Below are 22,795 nucleotides of genomic sequence, written 5' to 3'. Positions count from 1 at the left end.
ACCAGGAAGCTCTTTAGTAATAAAAAAAAGAAAAGAACCCCTGTATAACTAGTTTTCCCAAGAGGTGGCTTGTTTCTTACAATAATTTGGAAGTTGTTCTCTCAAATGTGAATCTGGAGAACGAAATAAGTGACACCTCAACCACAGAAAGCAGAACTATGGAAGAACAGGAATGAAAATAATGCGCTTATTGTAACTGAGAAGTGCTGTGAAACAGGCCTGCTTTTATACAAGCTTGCGTGATTATTTTTTTGTGCTCCTAGGTATGGTGCATGTAGCAAACTTGGGAATAAGCACTATTACCACGGAAAACTGATATGCTACTACACCTTCCCAGACAATGGAAAAAAAACCCCAAACCAAAAGCCATTAACAGCTATTTGTACTGTCATTAAAACCTTAGCTAACTATCAAGTAAACTGCTCATTTGGCTCAGATGGATAGTGAATGGAGGAGATGAGGCAATACAGCCTTACACATGAGCAAGTATGCCCAGAAAAGTGTTGTTTTTTTTTTTTCTTTTCAGACTAGAGTAATAGATCCCATTAAAGTAACCAGGTATCCAGCTTCAAAACAGACCATTTTTAGAGCTCTTGAAAGAAACAGTATGTGTTCAAGTGTACAGACATCTGCAGAAAAGTCTACAAGGCAATGTAGTGAATACAGAAGCTAAGATTTAGGTTCTGTTTTTAATACAGTGACCTTAAAAATATTTCAGTTGCAATATGATTCCAATTAATCTCGTGAAAGAACAGACAGTATGAACATAAGGCAAAAAAACCAACCAAACAACCAACAAAAAAACCAAAAAGAAAAACAAAGCTGAGAATGGAATGGATATCAGTATGGTATCAGTGGGATAACAGTAAGATTATTGGGGTTTTAAGCTTTCTGGTAAGATAACCCCACTTCCTCACTTCAGAAAACCACTCAATTTTACTTTTTGCTGAATCTGTGGCTAAAGCTTCTTGCTTTAATAAAACCACCATTTATAGACTGTAGAAAAGTCTCTTTTTAATTAAAAAGGACATCACTGGTTATTTTTGAAAAATAATGACAGATTCAAAGTAACTCTTCAGATTGTTTTTAGCTGTCAAGAAGCTTTAGTGAGAATGTAGCAATTGATAACAGAGGAAGTGATGCAAGATCTGCATGGAAAATGAACTTCTAAAACCATTGAAATAAAGCCTCATTTCTCTGAATTTCAAGATAAATGCTAACCTTTAAGTATCCACAAAACAGTGACTCTCTTTGCAGTGATTTTACTTTCTGAGTTTATAAAATCTTAAAAGAATATCAAATGTTCTTTGCCAAGATTATTTTTTACCTTAATTACAGTATGAGTATTCACCAACATTCAGTATTCAGAAACATGAGATATTCTGGTAAATAAAGTATTATCAACCAATGGCATACTACTCCGGAACGTTATATATAGCACATTTCTATTGCAGTGCTACTATTTCACTTCTGATTCTGTAGTTCATTTCTTAAATTTTTCCTTCCCCAACAAATATTTTCTCAATAGTTTCATTTACTGAAATAATTACAGACATACATATTCTTTTGTTATGCTGTATTGTCCCCAAATCCTTCCATGTAGGATCTAAATTAATGCTGAAGTGATTCTCTTCTTAATGCCACAGAGAAAAAAGTATTTGAAAAAAGTCTCCATTAAAAAAGAAAAAAGTATCTGGAGTCAATGAGTCCAACTTTCCTATCCAAAAGTCTGAAAAAACATTCAGAAAAAAGATAAAAATACCAAAAAATGTAAGCAGCACATTATCCCAGTATTTTAGCTGCAGTACTTGTAGGGAATGCAAAATTAGAGCTCTGGTATACTTCCCTTCAGCTTTTATTTACTATTGATAGAAGTCTCTCTCCTTTACTTCCAACATTTCATTAGCTGCTGTCAGAGCTCCACTTCTGTTACTGTATTTAAGGGTAGCAATGACAGATTTCTGTATCCCAGCATGGCTTTACTGCCAAAATGATGAAGTATTCACAAACTGCCACTAGTTCCTGCAGGGGCAGAAAGCTAATACCAGTACACAAAGCGGCAAGGGAGGGAGAATTTTTAACACTGTCTAGAAAAGGTCAAAAGCTCTCACTATTATTTTGCTATATGTTATCCATTCTGGACTAATAATTAACTAGAAATCTTACTCCCCAGTCACAGCTATAAACTACAGCTCTGAGAGTGGTACTTAGATCTTTGTGACAACACTCTCAAATCCATAAGCTACTTGAGGCGTATACTTAGCTTCAAACTGCAACTATAAATTTGTCCTAGGTAATGATCGTCTCCTGTATCTTTTAGATAGAGGAAAACAATCCTAGACTACAGATGAAAAAACCTAATCAGAAAACAGAATACAGAGATCCAGCATCTTGGAATCAAAATTTAGTATATTAGAGACATTACAATTAAAAAAAAAAAAATCAAACCACTCCCTTGATGTAAGAAGTTTTCACATATAACACCTCCTAGTTAAATGAATACATGGCTTCAGGACAATAATTACTAATCAGAAAATCTGTGAGGCTCAAAATTTCAAAGCCTTTTGAAGTCATACTCAGTTCAGAGAAGGATCCAAGTAGATAAATACAAATTTATGTATGATCTGAATTCTTAAAGTCTTTCAAACTGGAATAAACAATTGGCAAAAAGATGGACCCAAGCTGGAAAAAAAAAAAAGCTCAAGAAGGGATTACTACAGGAATGTCTGTCTCTAAAATTCAGATAGGTACCAAGCTCTTGAATCAAGAGTTTCAAGGCACCCAGTATGTTTAGAGATTAAGGTCTCTATCCATTATTGGAACTTCCGTCTATAACGCACATAAAAATCGTAACTGGCTTTCAAAAAATCCAAACTCCTAACATTTGGTTCCAGTTTGACTTTTGGATAGAAAAAAAAAAAGGGTCATTTTTACCTGAATAAAATCACAAGTCACTAAGATCTACTCTTAAATACCAAAAAGTTATGCTTCTACTGTGGGAAATCAGCACTTCAACTTTATCCCTCTTTACCCCTCCCCAACCCCCATGCATTTAAGCAAAAGTGATCTGGCAAAAAATACAAGCAAGATCTGCAACAAAACCAGGGAGAATGAAGTCACTTCTTAAAACAGTTGTGATGTTACCATTTAATTCTAATAAACACCCCCACACCACCCCAAATTTAAGTACCAAATAAGGTTTGAAAAGAGTGTGTAATTTTGCCAGGTTCTGGGTATTATTAGTTCTCTCTGGTTGCAGTGGTTACAGCAACCTTACATGTTTTTCAGCACCTCTATAATGCTACCCGGATTATCATTACTGCAAAAGAATCCAAATCAAATCACTCAGCTTCTGTTATATTAACTCATGCTACAGATGATTATTAGTGTAAGATAGAAAACAACAGGAAAAGGAAAACATGAATATAATCTACAGAGAAGTGTCCTAAGTTGTACACCAACATACTATGAAAGGATAACAAAAACCTAAGTAACAGGACATTAAGTGAAAAGATGAAAAGTAAACCTATAAAGATGAAAATGGGTGTTTTTATAGTATTAACAGAGTAAAATATCTTCATACAATGACAGTAAAAAAAAAGTAATTAGATACAAGTTAAAACAGGTTATATAAATAAGAAGGTACTCTGAAACATATTTACATCTTTTTTGCATGATTACCCTCCTGACCTCCTCAGGCAATTAAACAGTCCACAAAGCCATCTGCCTGAATTTGATGATTATAGAAATATTAAGCTCTAACCATCACAGTCCAAGGACAGTCTTATGCTGAACGCTTGTCCATTTCACCTGAGTTACAGATTTCTTGCTGCTAGCCAAGTACCTGCATTACTGTCCATACAGGAGCCTGTGCTCCCTAAATTCCACTACAGCCATGGCTGCCTCTGTGCAAATGAAGACATAGCTGCTTTGAAGCTGGAGGCTTGATAGCAGTATTTCCATCTTTGGCAAGAGAGCCAAGAAACATGGTAGAAACTGCAGATAAGGCTTTCAGAAACAGCTAATTCTTGCTTTACAACCCAGCCCCCCGCCCACAAAAAAAAAAAATATTATGATGCTTTCTTCATTTTCCTACCTCACTGTCATTGCTGTCAGCATGGAAACCAAATACATTCTATTAACTGTTGTGGGCTTTTGAAATCTTATGGAGGAACCTGCCTGAATTGATATTGCGCGAGTTTCTGTTGCAGCTGCTGCTTGAAGACCTAAACCCAGTGTCCACCGTGACTGTCAGCCTCCGACAGACTAAACACCCGCCGACGTCCTTTCCTGCCAGACCTTACTAGAGGAAAACACAGCGATATATCATACGAAGGCTTTAACAATGAAACAAGGAAGGGAAACTGGAATGAAGACAAAGGATAAATGTTAGAGCAGCAACAAGAATAAGTGACAAGGACACATCCGTAACTGCTGGTATCTTGAATACAAACCGACACCACACCAAGAGTCTTACAAGTCTGGGAAATACTTCTGAAGCTGGAAGTATTCATCCTTTAGAGACAGCAAGTTTAACTGAATCTGATTTTTTGCTTACCTACCTGGAAATGTTCAAAATACAGTTTGGGTCATGTCTGGCAATACCAACAGCACTTACACTGACAAGGGACTGGCAGGCTCTAATTTGAATTACAATCTACTCACATGCTTTAGAAATCTTGAGAGAAGCTGTTTATCACAAATTCTGGTGAGACAGAATTATTCTGATTTCCACTGGCCAAAATTATAAGAGGTGCACTACAGTGCAGGTGATAATTCAGCCCTACTAGTCTGTAACATGAAACTGAAGTGTTAGATTTGGTTCATAATAAAGCCAAACAGTGTTTTAAAAGATAGCAGCAGTTCAGACAATGATGCTTGGTGCATAGAAAGTTTCTAGAAAAGAAACTTTCTAGAAACAAAAGTACTTCCTCACCTAGTTAAAAAATTACTGGCATCATAGAACAGAGGAGATCAAACCACATTTACATTACTGATTATAGAGGGAAGAGATAGGGACGGTCTCAACAAGATAGGCACTGCTCTTACAAGCTCTCCATCCTTGATTAATCATAGCCTCCTTGGAATATATAAATGTTATTTTACAGACTGGAATCCAATATATTCTCTGCAAAAAAAGATAGCTCTTATTTTAGACCTTTTACCAGCAATATCTGACAGAAATGTGAAATACAGCGTTGAGTGGCACAGAAGATCAATGCCTCCTGAAGTCCTCAGTATCCATTGCTCCAATGTAAACATTTTCTTAAGTACTGAAGCCAATCGCATGTTAAAGCTCAAGATAACTTAAAAAGTGATAAAATACAATGTAGATGACATTACACATACATAATTCCGGAACACTGCTAACTTACAGTAAGAGAGCTTCTTTATCTTAATCCTTAGCATATATAAAAATAAGCACTTTAAAGTGCATAGTTCCAACAAATGTAGCCAAGAAGAGACTGTATTTTAAGCTCAAAAGCTTGTTAATTAAAATCTGCCTAGCAAGAGAACATTTTTATTTTATGTACAGCAACACTTCAAACAGACACGTTAATGTAAAAAAATATCATGTAAATACAAAGGAACAAACCAACCTGACAGCAGCATTTGCAGAACCTGACACTGCTTTTTCTGTCTTGCTAGGGATTCTGATTTAAGGGATGACTTCTGCTTTTTCAATATTAAGGAATGGAGATCTTGCAAAGGCCTAAGCTTAATTCCCAAGTACTGCAAACAGGGCAGCTGCTAGGGTTTAAAATATCCGTGCTGTGAAGTACTGTTACAATTATTAGGTAGCATAGCTGATTACATCAGGAATCATAAGACTATTTTACTCATGACAAAGCCGTTAATGCAACTATTGTTCTCTTACAATGACTAAAACACGCACAGTAGTCATACGATTTTATGCAGGTTCAGTTAACCTCCTTCCTCACATTAAGATAGTGTGTGATTGTTTGGTGCAGGTAGGAGTGACAGCAAGTAAGTTATTTTTACAAAACATAAAATTAAAATTGATTTTTAGGACACTATAATCACAAGTTTACAGCATAAACAGCTGTCACAGTTTAAGATGTTGCTCTTAAGGAAGGTAGTTGAGGTACTTTCCATCCAAAGCCCCCCTTTATCTAATCTGGCCTTCTTGACTGAAGCTCCTGAGCAACCTACCATGTTCTTCATGATCAAAAACCTGGGCAGTTGCCAGAACAAACAGAGGAGCAGGGAAGAAGGGACAGACGGAGAGCACATACATGTGCTTACATGAGTGCATTTAAAATGGAATGGGAGGTAAGAAGATTCAAATGTGACAGACAGTGGCATCATTCAAGTGCTGCCTTGGAGCATAAACCAGATCTTGGTAACCGCTTAATGTTCATCAGCAGTAACTTGCTGTTACTTCCCCCTTGAAAGGGTTGCTTCACATTCACAGCAGAGTAAGATAGTTTAGTTTCAATTGTCCTCAACAGGAAAAATCACAGTGTTTTACACTGAAGTGGGTGAATACCAACAATTGTTTCTGTACCTCAGCTGAGTGATCAGTAAGACCTGATGTAACACAGACAGTGGTCAAGACACTACTGCTTATTTCAGCTGCATACTTCTGTTCATGCAGAAGCCTACAGAACAGCTACCTGGACATACCAAACAGATCATCTCTTTCATGGTCATAGTCCTGGCAACAGTTTCCAGTACAGATCACAATTATATACAAACAGTATAAAAGGGAGAACATTCAGGAGAAGATTCATTACAAACTTGCAGTAAACTGGTCAAATCAGTTAATGCAGAAACACTGTTCCCAGGAATACAACAGTATTGATCTGACACTAAAGATTAGCAAGAAGTGTCAACACAGCTCCCTGGGTTGGAGAAAATCCTCCTCACACTCCCACATTCCAAAGACTCAGCTCCAGGTATTTCAGAATCCTCTCTAGTCTGTATTAAGGACCTTGAGACACCATCAGCCACTCAGCTGTAACTACTTAACACATTACTTTTTCATTATTGGCTGCAACTACATTACCAGTTTGGTTCAGACCAACAGAGAAGCTTTGAAGAATTACGCACACTTACTGCTTTAGCCTGATTTTAGGAACAGTTTCTGTGCATTAATGAGATTCTTTGACAAGGAAACTGAATCATAAGAACTGCAACTATGTACCAAATGCAGTTCAAATATTAATAGCAACATACATCTGAGCTAATAATTGGTCCTTCAGACAATCACATACATGGCAGGGATGCTTGGTCCTAAAGGTCAGGGTAAATATGATCCACAGCAAAATCCCTAAGCCACATGCACCTCAGTACTTAATGTTTATTGTCCTATTGCACCAAATTACCTGCTCATGCACATACAGTCACTGCCTTCCTCTTTGTAACTGCTGAGTAGAGTTAGCAGAACAAGATCCAGGAGCTGAGCTCAAAAGTCCTGCAGCAAATTAATGCAAGCTGCTAACCTGGGACTGAAGTAGCTAACACATTCTCATGCTCCTTTCCCTGACTTTGCTTATGGTTACTATGCCCATAGCGGTAGGACATGGAATTGTATCCTCACAACTTGATTTGCTAAAGCATTTATACCAATGCATCTAGATCCTGTGCAAAAGACCATTTTACTGCATGACACAGGCATTCTGAACATACTTTATGATTAAGCCACAATGAAGACCATGCTAAGTATGTGCAGTTCATGCAACCTGACAGGTAAAGTGCAGACTGAAACCAGGCATTTAAAAAACCCCTTTCCTCTGTTTTCTGATTTATTTTTGCATTTCATTGTTGGTTGGCTGTTTTTTTTCCTTTTTCCATTTGTATTAGATGGTGGGTTTGGTGTTTTGTTTAGGTTTTTTTTGGGGGGGGGGGGAGTTTGGGGGCTTTTGTGGTTGTCTTTTTTTTTTTGTGTGTGTTTTTCTTTTTTTTTTTTAAACCCAACAAGCAGCCTCCTGTTATCAGGCTTTTTATACTGTAGGAAGAATAAATAGAATTAGATATTATACAAATGACAACACACTGTGTAAATAGATTTTAATGTTACTTACAGTCTGTGATTATTCTTCAATAAGGCACTATCTTTTTATGCCAGATGAAGAATTATGTGCTCTGGATCTACTCAGTTTTTCATAAAGTCAGATCATATGCACTTGAAAGACTTCAGTTTGAAATCTATAGTATAGTTTTGCTTGACATTTCTGTGAACTAGCATGTTGCTTACAGCAACAATATAGATTTCTTTTTATTTCCTTTACCTTGGTTTTCTCTTAGCCACTATTGCCAAGAACTTGTAGTTGCATTTCACTTCCTGATCACAGAGGATTCAAATACAGCAAAGGACATCGTAGATGAGTCTTTCTACACTGGTAAGGAGAAATGTAGTCAAACAAATGTTTTCTCCTAGTGCCAAACCATACTGAGACTTTTGACAAGTGATACCACTTCTCTGTGTAATCATCACATAAAGGCCATAAAGAGACTAGATAACAGCACTCACCAACAGAGAAAATAAAATTAGGTCCTTCCAAAGTTTTGAAGAGAGTGCATATAGAAAATATTCCACATTTTATTCTGGAATTACACGTATTGCAGGAATATTTTGACTATATGTTAGTCTCACAGTAACAGATGCCTTTTATCTAGAGTCTGGGTGCTAGAATGCTTTACACACCATTCATAAACTTCATAAGCAGCCTTTGCTTACCCTTTCCAGCAATACTACTTGCAGATCAATGTACACTATCTCCTGACACTGTCTCCTGACACTGTGAAATCTACAAAATGCTAAATGCCTAACAAGATTGTACCATTTCCTGTAGGACTGCAAAAAAGTTTAGATCTACATGAGGCTTCCAAATAAAGACAAAATGGTATGTCTTAGGGGGAACCAGAACGACCATTTCCCAGAGTGATCAACATTGGAAGTGGCTGTTAAAGTGAGGGAGCTGTTTGAAAACATCTTGAGAATCAAGCTACCTCTATTGGTTTATAACCAAAATGAAGTAGAGTAGGGTCAGTTCTAGCATGAAAGTATTTCAGTATGTATCCTTTGGGATTTACTTCTTTCTTAGTCTCCAGCTTGAGGCTTTACCTCACACATAACTGAACAAACACCATTCACAAGATTCTCTACAAATATTACACAAAAAGAGAAGGAATGAAGGCATTTTAAGGCAACAAGAAGTCCCAGTATAACTATACCCACTAAAAATACTGACCAACACAAACATATTTGTACCTACACTTGTGAAAGTTATACTGTCAGTCTATTTATATGGCAGCTTCTTCTGCACCAATGAAAGCCTCCTCAAAGATGGTGGTGTTCAGCCAGAGCAGTGTTATTGCAAAAACTTTACAATATCAACATCCTAAATAACTATTTTCAAATTATTTCATATTTGGCCTATTGTTATCAACTAAAATGGGTATCAGGTAAACATACAAAAGCAAATGTCACCCAGTTAAAAAAGATACTTTGTGTGGAGATCAACTTATCCATTATGGCGAAAGGCTAACATTTTATTTTACTAATTTATGTAGAGCAGTACTTCAGTTTGAAAAAACACGACCACCAAACCCCAAAAAACAACATTTTAAACTGTATGTGCTAAAACCCAAGTCAGACAAGCAGGACATTATTTCACCAATACTTCAAATTACTGCTGAAAGATGCCAAGTATTCATTAGATTTCCAGAAAGCTAAAAAGATCATTACAATTTGTACCACAATTTACTTTGTTTTAGCTGAATGGCCAAGTGATCTAAAAACATAAAGCCCTACTGTTTTTAAACCACAACACAGTAACTTAGTTTTACACTCAAGTACTCTACATCCCTTAGTGCTTAGACTGAAAATCATGATTTAATACCTGATGGGCTTTGTGCAGCAGAAGGAGTGGATGTTGAGCTTGCAGTTACTGAATCACAGCGCCCTGTGCTCCCACTGCCACTGGAAGGTGATGGTGATGAGAGTGGTGATGGATTGTGCTGATTTATACACTGGGCTACAGCAAAGCCTGCAAAACAGGATGATGCAGTTTACAAGTTAAATATGAGCTTGAAAGAGTTAACCTATATGAACAAATTGAGAAAGGGTAAGAGCAAATGCTGCAAAGTGGTGCTGTTTTTTGTGTAGTGACCCAGAGGATGCACCCTCTCCCACCTTCATCTCAGAAACCAGAAAATCTGAATGCATCTTACTGAAAACAAGCTATAAATGCTGATAAGCAAACAAGAAAGTAGAGATTAAGGGATTCAAAACATTTTAAAACTTAGAGCTTGCACAAACAGTCAAAACTCTTCAGTTTTTTATATAGCCAACAAATTCATGTGTCACAGACCTTAACATGATAAGGAAAATGGTTAAATCAAACGTGAACAAAAAACCTCTTCGATAGAAGGCCTTCACTACATTTTTTATTGCAGGGATAACTTCAGAAAATTTTAATCAATAAATCTAATGCTGGCACTGGATTTCATCTACCTTCTCACAACTCAAACTTCTTCCACTCTGAAGACTGGGAAGTTCTATACAGTGCCTGACAGCACTTAAAATAAGTCTTCTTCTGGCTTTCAGTCTAGTATTTCCTCAAATTCTGGACATTGTAGCATCCTCCTCTTTCCTAACACAACCTTGCATTCATTCCTTTGTCCTTCCTCTGCAACACCCTGTTTCTTTGACATGCCTTAAAATAACCCCCACAAACTACAAAATCTTCATTTTAGTTCCCTCCCTCCCCACATACAATGACTCATGAACTTTCTCTTTCAAGATGCAATTTCAGAAAGTATTGAGGACCTGCAACAGAGGGAAATTCACTGGAAGTATGTAACTTGGGAAAGAAGCACAAAGAAGGAATTCAAATCCCTAGTTTCTCAAACCAAACATGTCAGAACCGAGTAACCTGAGAATAAGGTACTTTGCAATATTTAAGTTCATTGATTTAGTAAAGATGAGAAGCCATGAGTATATGGAATGTATATCATTCACTGTATATGCATTCACTGCAAAGGACTACACTGAATCAGAAAGTAAACAATAGTTATTCCATGTATGTTGTGCAAGATCTTTTGTGCAGAAGCATGTTACGAGCCAAAAAGACAACTGAAATTTATTCTTCAGGTTACTGGTGAATGTATTGTGTTGCCATTCAGCCATATTCTACTAAAACAAGTCCCCACAAAGCTGTCCCCAGTAAATCAGCATCACTGCAAACACATGCTGAACATTTAGTAGAAGTAAACAAGCAGTAAATTTTTCCTTTACAGGTGAGAATGATTGTAGAGTAACTCTGTACCAAATGGATACTACATTAAAAACTTGACATAACTAGCTTGTATTTATAAACACCCTTATCTTTTATATTGCCTTATGGCAATGTGCCTGGTTCACATGATTCTCATGATTCACTTGTGACAATTTTGAATTAAATTTAACACTAAATTTCAGACATTCACAGATTATAAATGCCAAAGGCATACACTTGATCATTATTTCACCTCAACATAAACAGAAACACATGAGTATCTTTGTAAGAATTAGAACACTTCACAACATCAGTCTTGTAAGAATGTAGTTTGTATTTGAAAAGAGAAGCTGGAATATGGAAGCAACAGAAGCAGAGAAAAACACTTGGTGCTTGAGAAGCATGTTACTTTATTTTTTTTCTTAAAGTAGTCATGTTCTATTGTATCTGATAGCTGCATTTTTGTTTGTTGTTTTAAACATATTGTGTTTTCCAGCGATTGTTAAGACTTTCTTAAAGCTTATGCTTTCACTTAACAACGAAATGTGTTTATCATTGCTGGGACAAAAGCAAGTAAGCATGCTCTGCCTTTTCAGCAGACTTCAGATCAAGAAAGTCAGAGCACTTAACTCTTGCATCAACCCTCTGCTAGATTATCAGAAAAAAGTTGTTCAGCGACACTATAAGAGGTCCAGGCTTGACAATGGGTTTTCTTTTGCACAAACCCCATACTGTGTAATACCAAGACCTGCACTGAAATTACTCCCATTCTGAAAAACTTCAGTATTTTTTTCCCCACATACTCTGTTGATCCCCGTATGTTGAAGAACCCTGCTTTGGGATCATCTGCTAACTTAAAATTAGACTGTTTGAACAAGTCAGGATATCCCCCATGAGATTAAAACCAGTAAGCTGTCCTTTACTGTATCTTTCAATTAGCTGTTGTTTTCCCCCCTTGCTCTGATTTTTCAACTGATTTTTTAACTTATAGGCTGGGTTTTTTAATAGAAGTCAATAATCTGGTCTTGAACTGCATCGGTATTATAAAAAGGCAGAAGGATCAAAACCTTAAAGGTCTAGAGCATTCAACGGGGTAGTATAGTAGCATAATAGCATTCTATGGAATTACATGCTAGAATTTACAGCGTGCTCTGACAGAGAAGTTCACGAACTGCCTTTCCCACACAAGTCCCATGAAGACAACTACCACTGCATTGTTCATACTTAATTGATCCCTTATTCTAGAAGATTACACCCCTTCCACGGTTCTCAGCAGCTTTCCTCACAATGGCATGCCTATAGAAATTCCTCAATTTTATTAGCAAGACTTTCCTTTGGTGGACATTCCTCCTAGTACTTGGAAGCTTAATAGTCATCTCTTCTAGCTTTGATTAAAAGCAGCTTTTCAGAAGCTGAAGCACTTCTTACAGCAAAAAAAATATCTTCAACATGGGTTGCATGTCAGGTGATGTACACAACTCAGCTGCTTCTGCAGCACTCCTCGCTCTCACATGGGAAAGTATGAATGCAAAATTTTACTTTTTACTGGCAGTCCCCGGAATTATTGAAAGTAGCCATAAGCCGCACTATAAAATACTTAACAATACACTACTTGTTGCCTTCACTGAATAATGAACACTGAAAAGGAAAATATCTGATAATCAGGTATGAAAGAAAGCAAATGCACCACACAAATCTATTCTTTTATATGGGGACCCCCCCATGGCATTGGATGGATGATTCACTCACGTAAGAGAATCTTCCACATGGGCCATTTGCTGGTGCCATGCAGTAGGCAGCCAGTCAAAACTTGCTCCAAGAAGCATATGAAAGCTTCAAAACACAGACAAGTCAGGAAAATGCTATTAGCGGCAACACACACTGACGGGTGGTGTCACAAGGCAAAACCCTGGAGTGGATGAAGAAAGGAAGATACAGAAAAAAAAACTATCAAGCATCAGTCCTGTTAATAATCTGACTTAATGTGCAATCCCACCTCTTACCCTCTACCTCTCGTGCTTATACTCAAGAACTAGGCTCAAAACCACTTGCAGAAACACAGTGCTATCTGAATTGCTGTTGTACTTGCATCATAGTTTTAGATGGGCAAGTGCCACTTCTACGAAGCTTTTCTCTTAAGGTACAATTCATTATGTCCAACACAAACACCACTTAAAAGAATTAAATAACCACCATGGCGGGAGACATTATTTCAGTTAAACCCAAAACAGTTTAGTAAGCAACTAATTATTCCATAAATGCAAATAAATCCATATATTTTATTTCAGAAACCAAACTGATTCATCTTCTACAATCATTTAGGTTAAATTAAACTGAGGTTACACACAGTGACGCCTGATAGTCTGCAAAAAGTTAAACACAAACTAAACTACTTCAAATGTGAAAGACTTCTATAGCACTCAGGGCCACTGATACATATAGTTTTTAATATAGCAAATGTGCATTAGGTCTCTCATGCATAGTTCATACTCTGAAATACCAGTTAGGATAGGAAACAATAATCAATGGACTTGTGACCACAGGAGTGAGGCAAAGCCACCTGTTAAAGTGATTGGAACTTGGTTTTGGAACAGTTACTGAAGTCACTGGTATAAAAGTGCTTACACCAATACACTGTTTCCCTTACAGCACTGGAAAAATTTGTACCCACCCAAGACATTCTATACCCACAACAGATTTGCACTTCAAGGGAGTAGAAATCTTCCATCCCCACCAAAATAGCTGACAAAGCCAACAAGGTCTACTGTGGCTATCATAGGAAAAGCTGGCCTGATTCAGCAAGATTGCCTGCCTAAAGGTTCTGCAGAACAGCACTCATGGATTCATGTCCTTACACTGAAGTGTTTGTTTGCAAATGATTTTAATGTATTTTCTCTCCCAATACAGCTGCAGAGGAAGGATATTAAGTGTGCCACAGGAAGGTAGTTTAGACAGGAGGGAAAGGTGAGTCTAAATCATTCAAAATACTGTAAATGGGAAACCACTGACCAAGAATAAGTATTCTAATTGGGAAACTCCTTCAGGAAATAGCTGCAAAGGTGAACAGAATTAATCATGGCAACAGGAAATAACACTCAAAAGGTTCTAGATGTGCCTTTGTTACTACTTTAGGACTCTCAACTTGTGATAGAAGTTCATTACAAATATTTCCTTTCCAGTAGTCATGATTCTGCTTCAACATAACTTTCTACTTAAGACTCAGTAAGTTATTACTGTAAAGATGTACCTTCCCAGTTCCTTGGAGAAGATTTTGTTTCCATAATCACAATGTTTCATAATGCTGTGTTTCTTTCATAAAATATGTATCAACAGTTATACTTTTGCCACGTTTCACGTAACAGCAGCAAAATTTCATGCCAAAACCTGAAACAGCTTCTCAGCTTTTATTTAAAGGAACTTTTTCTTCAGCAATTGATGTAAATAGTTCTCTTAAATTAGAGAAAACTTTCCTGCCCTCTTAGTTTCACGTGAACGACAGCCTGAGCTGTAAGATCTCTTAAGAATAAATCCATTTGCATTATATTACTGGCTATCATAAAATACATTTCAATAATGCAGCATTTGAAATACTTTGTGTTCTGTGCTTGGTTTCTTATACTTGGTATCAGATAAAAGCTTCAAAATACTTTTTCTCTGGATTTGTATGTGCATACTGTAGAATTCTCAATTTCCTGGAATACATAGTTAAGTATGTGGTTGTTTCAATAAACTACCATGGTGCACCAACCCCATTATCTCCCCTGTTATCTCATAAAAAAAATAATAATAATTAGGAGAAGAAGTCACTTGTTATGAACACAAGCACACTCAAGAGAAGATTGATTCTGAAAGAGTAACACTGTCATCTTTTCAACCAAACCTTCTCCATGCAAGTCAAGTCAAATAAGGAAATATATTCCCATCATACAACATACATTTGTCTTTTGAAAAGCTTGACCGTTCAATAATGACAAATTCAATACAAATACATTTATGATTTCTGTTCCCTAGACTCAGGACTTGGGAAGCTGAGCTCTGATTTAGTCCTGAGGCAGAACATCTGCTTTTCAAGCAGGGCATGTGAATCACCGAATCAGATTTGAAAAGAAATGCTGAGTTTTGTAAAATGACTGGCAGCCAGCAGTAACAAGATTGCACCTTTTTGTATAATACAGAAAAATTATGTACTTTCAAGCAGTACAAGATTCAACTTTAAAATGACTCAATCCAAAAGGAGAAAAGTTTACCATCTAGAAAGAAAACTCTGCAGAGAAGCCAATTTGTAAAACAGACAATAAGGAGACAACAAAGCAAAAAGCTCATTGATTTAGAATCGTTCCTTTAACCCCAGTTCCAAGCTAATGTTTTAGGAGTAGCTGTGGCCTTTTTGTGTCTTGCTAACTTTAAGGTAAACAAAGCAGTGCACAGTATTCCAGTTATTGTTACAAACTGGCAAAAAAATTATCACATCCAAATTAAAGGAGGAACTATGCACAACTGACAGGTGTGTTGCAGAAAAACTGAGTACGCGAAAAAGATTTAAGTGAACTCAATTTGTAAAGGAAGGCAAAGTATCAATACACTTTCAGTGTATTTGGGGAAACAGTCACGGATGTATTGCTCACAATGTACCTGGAATACATATCCAGTATTACTTGTTTCTCTAGGGGGAAATTTTTCCCATAAGCTTCACCCTGGAGTTTGCATATTCAGAAACATATCACAGTAATCTTTCAACTGCTTATGCAAGTTACAGTTTGGCTTTTGCAGAAACAAATCACAAAGCAAAAATTGCTTCTTAACAAATGCTAATCTTACCTGGAACTTTGTCAACAGATGCAAAAACAGAGCGCTGCACTGTAGGATCACTACTACCACGTCGTGAATGATCATAAAATCTAAATGGAAGGTGTTGGGCTGTAGCTGCAGAGCTGTGTCCAAAACCCATAACAACTTCAGTTGAAGGCTGAACAGGAAGATCCAGGAGAGCTATGTTTAATCACAATTGATAATTTTTGTTACTCAAAAATACGTAAAAGAGCAAGCAGGTGAAAATAAAATTGATAGTTTGCTCAGGATCTTTAAACTAAACCAGATTGATTTACATAACTGTCCTGCATTTACCTCTTAATTATGGTTACAATTGCATCAGAAAAGAAGATAGAGAACATTTCTGGCAACCTTTTCTACCACTGCTGTCCACCCCACATTCACACTACGGAAGCCTCAGAATACAGTGGAAGAGACAAAAAAAGGATTACAATAAGCTCAAAGTCATTCATTAGTTAACACTGAACACTGCAGAAAGCCATTTAAAAAGATAATCTGCTTTAAACTGGCAAAAAAAACCCCCATCAATAAAAAGGCCTTTGCATTACCATTACCTAAAACTTTAATACTGAAAGGCCTGTATTAACCTCAAACTTGCTTTAACATGAAGCAAGCCATAAAAGAAGAAATACCTATTTTGTAAACTCAAAGCATAAAAGTTTTTACTTGGCTTCTTACAGAACCATAGGACACTAAAATAATCTTAACCCATCTATAATTTTCTGGCCAACTCAATTTTAATACCAGCTATGACACTTTTTCACAAGTCTGACTGGTTCATTATTGTTCTTGGACAATCCAAGTAACTGTGATAGCTGCTGTCCTTTTTCATTTGCCCACCTCTTTTCCTCTCTATATTTCAATTTTCTTTTCCATGCTCCCCAATTCACTCAGTTTACTAGTAAGCTTCAATCTATTCTTCACTCACTTGATTATTTAAGTAATATTTTAATCACTTTTTGATAGTTATTCAAATTAACACTTTCCTTCATCTCTGCACATGCATTTCCTCCAAACACAGAAATATTTCTGCTGATACTCCACTTAACATTTTGGATTGTCCATCATCACCACATCTAAGCATTAAACATCATCATCAACACCATGAGGGTACCATTCAACTCAGGACTTGGGTAAGCTGAGCTCCAATTTAGTCCTGAGGCAGGAGAACAACTGCTTTTTAAGCAGGGCATTTGAATTTTGAATCACTGAATTGCATTTGAAGAGAAATGCTAAGTTTTGTGAAATGACTGGCAGCTAGCGGTAACAAGACACAATTCTTTTTCATCCTTTCTTTGATGTGTCTATCATTAAATATGAAAAAACATATTTGACTCCAACAAAAATCCATTGCTTGGAAACTAGACACTGGTTTACAGTTTTCTGTGGCACACCACTACTTAAGATTTTTCTAACGTATGTTACAGAATGTCTTGCTGTATCATACAAGTCTTGTTAGAATCATGGAAAAAGTAACTTCACCTGCTATTCTCTGCATTTTCATACGCCGAGCTTGGATACGGCCTTTTGCAAGACGTTGTTTTGCAATAATGCAGCGAATGTGATCAGAAAAAATAAATGTAGCTTGAAGGATGGGGAAGGGCTTAGAATGAGGACTTGAGGCAGGCTTGTGAATTATTATGTTCAGAGCTCTACTGTCATCCTCTACTCCCGTCACTTGCATATCCTAAAAAGAAACAGAAGGTAAGTAGCTAATGAAAAAAGTTAGCATTTTCGAACTACAGATTAAACATCAACATTAAAAGAAAACCCTATGAATCCTCCACTACAGCTCCTGAACAACCAGCTTCTGTGTTTTAAAAAAATGCACATTAAACACAATCTTTGATATAGCTCTTCAGAAATTAGTACTCGTAGAGATTAAGTCAGTTTTAAATTCAATTAAGATATTTGAGCATAGTGATTTTTCAGGACATACAAACAGTGCTGACTAAGGCAAGAAGAGAGATATAAAAATGAGACAATCTTCTTAAAGCTTTTAAAATCAATTAGGTAAGCACACATCATTTTTAAGTTACAACATGTTATCTTCCTTACCCATAAGGAAAGTGCTTGGGACTTAATACTAATTGTATATGACTTCAGTGTTCAAATGAACACAGGCCAATATATACTGGGGAAGTTACCTCATTTTCAAGTGTGGCTCTAGTTAGCTATGTTAACTTCAGGAAACCAGAAATAATTTAAACAGCAGGAACTAGAAAAAAAGACTAGTAACAGAAGAAACAAGTAAGCGTGGTACAGAGCTTAAATATATAAGCTAATATTGGTATTACTATTTATCCAGCATAAATGTAGAGTTTTAGCTGAGAAAAAGTAACCACCCAGATTAAAATTTCTCTTACCTGCAAAAGACCTGCAAATTTAACGACACCCCATCCAAGTCTGGCAACATCTGGCTCAACCAAACTCATCTGGTAAATATCCACAGCCAGGAATCTTTGAACTTGACCCCCATCTTTTGTTATGACTGTACAAGCAATTAGATCGCTGTTATCTGAAGGAAGAAAGGAAAAAAGTTACATAGCTACTGAAGTTAAGGATTCTGGATTTTGGTTGTTTCATGTAACAAAATATTAATATATAAAAGTGTAATCATTTTTACAACACTTGTTTAAAGTTATATGTTAAAGAAAACCCCTTGAATATTTTACATTTCCCTATCATTTATAATTACATAGAAAGGGCAGAATAACAACAGTGATTCAGGTATCTTACAAGTTAGGTATAAGATGTGTACTATATGCACCTTGCTTTCTCTTACCACCTTCATTACCTTTTAGTATAAAAAGTCATTTCATTTCAGGGGTGAAATTGCAACAGTGCTGATTTTTCTCACTAAGAGGACATCTCAAAGAGTCTTGTCGAAAGTCCACAGATAAGAGTCCTACACCACTGCAGGTAATTACATCCACCTCATTATAATCTTAGGCTCTATTCTGACACAAGTTACACACAGGTCTAAAACCTGACTATTCTGACTGTTGGAAGCCTTTCCACTTCAAGACTCCATGGACTCGCCAGGTAAACTCTATCAAGTTTTTGCCAATATTTGTTATGTGAGGTGACATTTGTTTCCTTTACCCACCCATTTTATGAATATATGGATAAACATATCCACACTCAACCACTATTCTAGGACCCCTCAAACAAGCCTCAAAGTACAGATCTCAGGTAGTAAATAAAAAAACCCAAAAACATTCCCTGATCTTCCTGTATCTCCTCACAGCACCTGTTCTAGTTCAAACCCATCATTCTTGAAAATTGACTAAGTCACCTTCTTTACACCAGCTGAGGTCTACTGAGCACCCTATAACTGACACCGACACCTCCTAGCAGACCTTTGCTTATCTTACAAATTTATACTTTCATTCACATACTTAATACACACAGGTTTTTCCTCTCTGTCATCTAGTACAATTTGTAGCAAGTAAAAGATTCTGTGACCACACATGCTGTCCTACTGGTTTATCATCTTTGCAATTCTAAATGGTACTCCACAATTTGATGGATTTAGTCAGCTAAGTTGCAGCATTTTAACTATTTCCTGCAAAAGTTTTGATTAGGTTTTGTTTAGTTGTGGTTGTTTTCTTTTTTTTTTTTTTTAGGGTAGAAACCATACTATGTGAAAGCACCGAGTTCTGTATTTTGCTTCTATCATAGCCATTCTCCTTAGCATTGCTAAGGCATTGATAGACAGCATCTGGAGTTACTTGTTCAAACAGCCTTTCCTAAAATGAGGGTTCAATGCTATAGGAATCAATTGCTGTTAATTGCTGCTTTTCCCCTCCTCCTATTCCACATATACATACTACTTTTAAGGATGCTATATTTCCAGACATGTGTCTACATACTGAAATCAGTTTGATAAAAAAACTAAAACTAAAAAAATTAGCTAAATGGACAGGAATGAGGCTCCAGGTTATACACAAAATAGTAAAACTTAAATTTACTTGTCCAAACATCTAAACAAGTAGTTAACACTGTATTTCATGCTAGAAACATATGTGGGATAGATACAAGTTACAAGTGGAAGCATACAGCTCTTTGCAGTGGCAGGTCATACAACCAGGGACAACAGCCACAAATTACGGTTTGGGAGGTGGAAGAAATTCTTTTGTGCACAATACGGCACAGCAGGTTAGCCAAAAAAGTTGTGGAATTTCTATCACCACAGGTTTTCAAGTTTAAAAAACCCCAAAACAAACATTCCTTCCAAAACCAGCCTCCTCTTCCCCCCCCAAAAACCCCACATACCACAACCAAGAGGTCCCTTCCAGCTAACCTGAAAGACCACAACAAAAACTGACACGAAAATTAATTAAAAAAAACAACAAAAAACCAAAACCAAACAGAAAGCTCAGTACTTCCAATAATAGTTTAAAGAATACCTGGGAGGCAGGAAGATTTTAATCCATACATAAATAGTACACCATACTTAAACAGTACAAATGGATAAGAAATTTAATACAGGGCCAGGTCTAATAGACAAAACCTACAAATGGCAGCTGTTCCACGGTGAAAATAGTTGATAAAAATACACAACTGGTAGCTCTTTCCTACTAGGACAAAATTTTTAATCAAGAACTAACATTTTTCTAGAAATACACTTCGGTTCAAACAGAACCGGCTTCAGAGGAAGTCATGTGTAATGCACAGGATACATGCAATGATTTTTTTTCCAAGCCACAGAACCAGAACAAAACAAAACAAAATTCCTATGAATATAGCCATTAACTGAGAAGGAATTAATTCTCAAACAGTTGGTATGACTAAACAAGGATGGGCTTACTATATGGCCAGTCTTTATACTGCATACAATTTTATAGCAGATACCTTTTTTGAAGCAGTTTTAACAACAAGCATATTAGTGTTACCAAGCCCTGAAGGCTTTCAGCAACGCGTTTTGAACAGGACTCTAGAACATGTCTCATTTCTTAACTTGGGACTCTGTATTTATTTATTGCATTTTTCATTCTCTAATCCAATTAGTCCATCCATCAACATATTTGGTTGATATAAATTCCTGGAACAGCCCTATTCTTCTCAAGACCTGAAATAACTGGATTTGGACCTCTCTAAACATACAATGTGTGAGGTTGCTGAATTTTGTAAATAATCTATCATGAGATTCTTAACATATAGGCCACAACAAGGGAGTTGTGAAATTCTCAAATACTTGTTTTTTCCAGTATTTATACAGTTTTTAGTGCAACAACAAGAAGACTTAAATACTTTGAATTACTGCTGTACAAATTCTACTGTCTGACTACAAAAACCCAGTACTCAAAGAACTCAAAGGACAGAAGTTGTTTTCCAGAGCACAAAGGTTTCATTTTAGATCTCAAAAAAAATTAAAGCATTACTGTAGAACTTTATCAAAGAACAGAAAGGAAAATTACTCATTTATTAGGCAACTGTTACAGGAATCTTTTGAGTTTATACAAGTGAATGTACCACCTTTACATGACTGTTTTTAGTTAACAGCTGCTGAAGGGTTGTAGGCTACAGTCATCCTTTATGACAAAAACAGAAGAGAATGCGGTTAAACGTGTTTCCAGTGAACTGATCTGAAAATACTTACAGCCATGCTACGTAACAGATATGCAACCACATAGACGAAAATTTCAAGCCTTGTAAACTCCAGTACTATTGAAATTTGATCTGGGGATTAAAGTGAACCACAGATTGAATGGCTCACCGATGCAACACTGCTAAACAAAATGTTTTTGACAACCTATGTTTTGGCCATGTTGTTGAACAGTTTAAAATTTTTTTTTCTGTTATTCTTCACAATAAACAGCCCTCTTTCAGAGAGGCTCAGAATTACTTTCTCACTATGTTTGCCAGCTCTCTTCTGTCCAGTAGAAAAGTCAGAATTCCAGTGTGCATACTGGTCCCTCCTCTTGGTCAGGACAGGATGCCACCACCCTTCTCGAGCAGGGTAGACTCTTTCCATGAGGAACAGCAGAAAAGAGCAGTAACAGCTGCTAGGAGTAACTTGAAATCTCTGTGCTTGCAAGAAATGCTAACTACTTTCAAAGAAGAAGTCTTCTTTAATGCATTTCTCAACACCCATTTCAGATAAAGAAATGGGTCTCAAAGGCAGTTTTAATACTAAAGACTTTTTATAAAAGAAAAAGACTACGTTAAGATTTACTGCATAAAAAGAAAGATTCAGGAAAAAGGCAGTGAGGTTTAAGATGACTTTGGAAAGAGGGAAAAAATATGAGTTGAGAAGGCAAGACAAATTGAGGAGAAACCCAGGGCACACATTGCAGAATGTAAACCAAAGGACAAGTCATGTTAAACATCATTTGAGTTGCAGGTTTTATTACCTCCCCACAGTGAAAATCTCTTACTAAGCTACAGAAGGAAGCTTTCATTTACCTAGGCTGTTTATGTCCAAATTAAATGCTACTTATGCAAATAAACTGAATTAAGTTTCATTTTCTTGGCTATACTGTACTGTATATGTTCACTGAACAGACCTGCAAAGTAACTGGATAAGGACTCAATTAGGAAGTTATATTCCTTGGAAGATATTTACTAGAAGAAAAATGTATATGCCCTACAATAAAGCCTCTTATTAAGAGGCTTATGAAAACCTGTTTGTAGAGACTAAAGAAGATGAAGCCAGTGGTATCCAATAACAAGACAAGAAGTGCTGAGCACAAATTGAAACACAGGGAACTCCA

General features: G+C 36.6%; 1 protein-coding gene across 6 annotated transcripts in view; it reads right to left on the bottom strand.

Annotated features, from left to right (window-relative positions):
* Positions 1-22,795, bottom strand: part of CLEC16A (C-type lectin domain containing 16A) — an 80,179-nt gene that overhangs the window by 7,243 nt on the left and 50,141 nt on the right. The window contains exons 19-23 of one of the 6 annotated variants that reach the window (XR_008731827.1): positions 18,443-18,594; positions 17,559-17,763; positions 16,065-16,235; positions 9,870-10,016; positions 8,256-8,363 (exon numbers count right to left, since the gene is read on the bottom strand). Coding sequence is in view for 5 of the 6 variants with exons in the window: in XM_055707894.1 (XP_055563869.1) it covers positions 4,139-4,299; positions 9,870-10,016; positions 16,065-16,235; positions 17,559-17,763; positions 18,443-18,594 (836 nt within the window). In the remaining variant the exon portion in view is untranslated. Of the gene's footprint in view, positions 1-4,096; positions 4,304-8,255; positions 8,364-9,869; positions 10,017-16,064; positions 16,236-17,558; positions 17,764-18,442; positions 18,595-22,795 lie in introns of those variants that run through there. The other 5 variants (XM_055707892.1, XM_055707895.1, XM_055707894.1 and 2 more) reach the window with 5 other exon arrangements.

This window comes from Falco cherrug, chromosome 4, assembly GCF_023634085.1.
Source record: "Falco cherrug isolate bFalChe1 chromosome 4, bFalChe1.pri, whole genome shotgun sequence".
In the NCBI taxonomy this organism is placed as follows: Eukaryota; Metazoa; Chordata; class Aves; order Falconiformes; family Falconidae; genus Falco; species Falco cherrug.
This window is presented reverse-complemented; position numbering and strand designations above follow the sequence as displayed.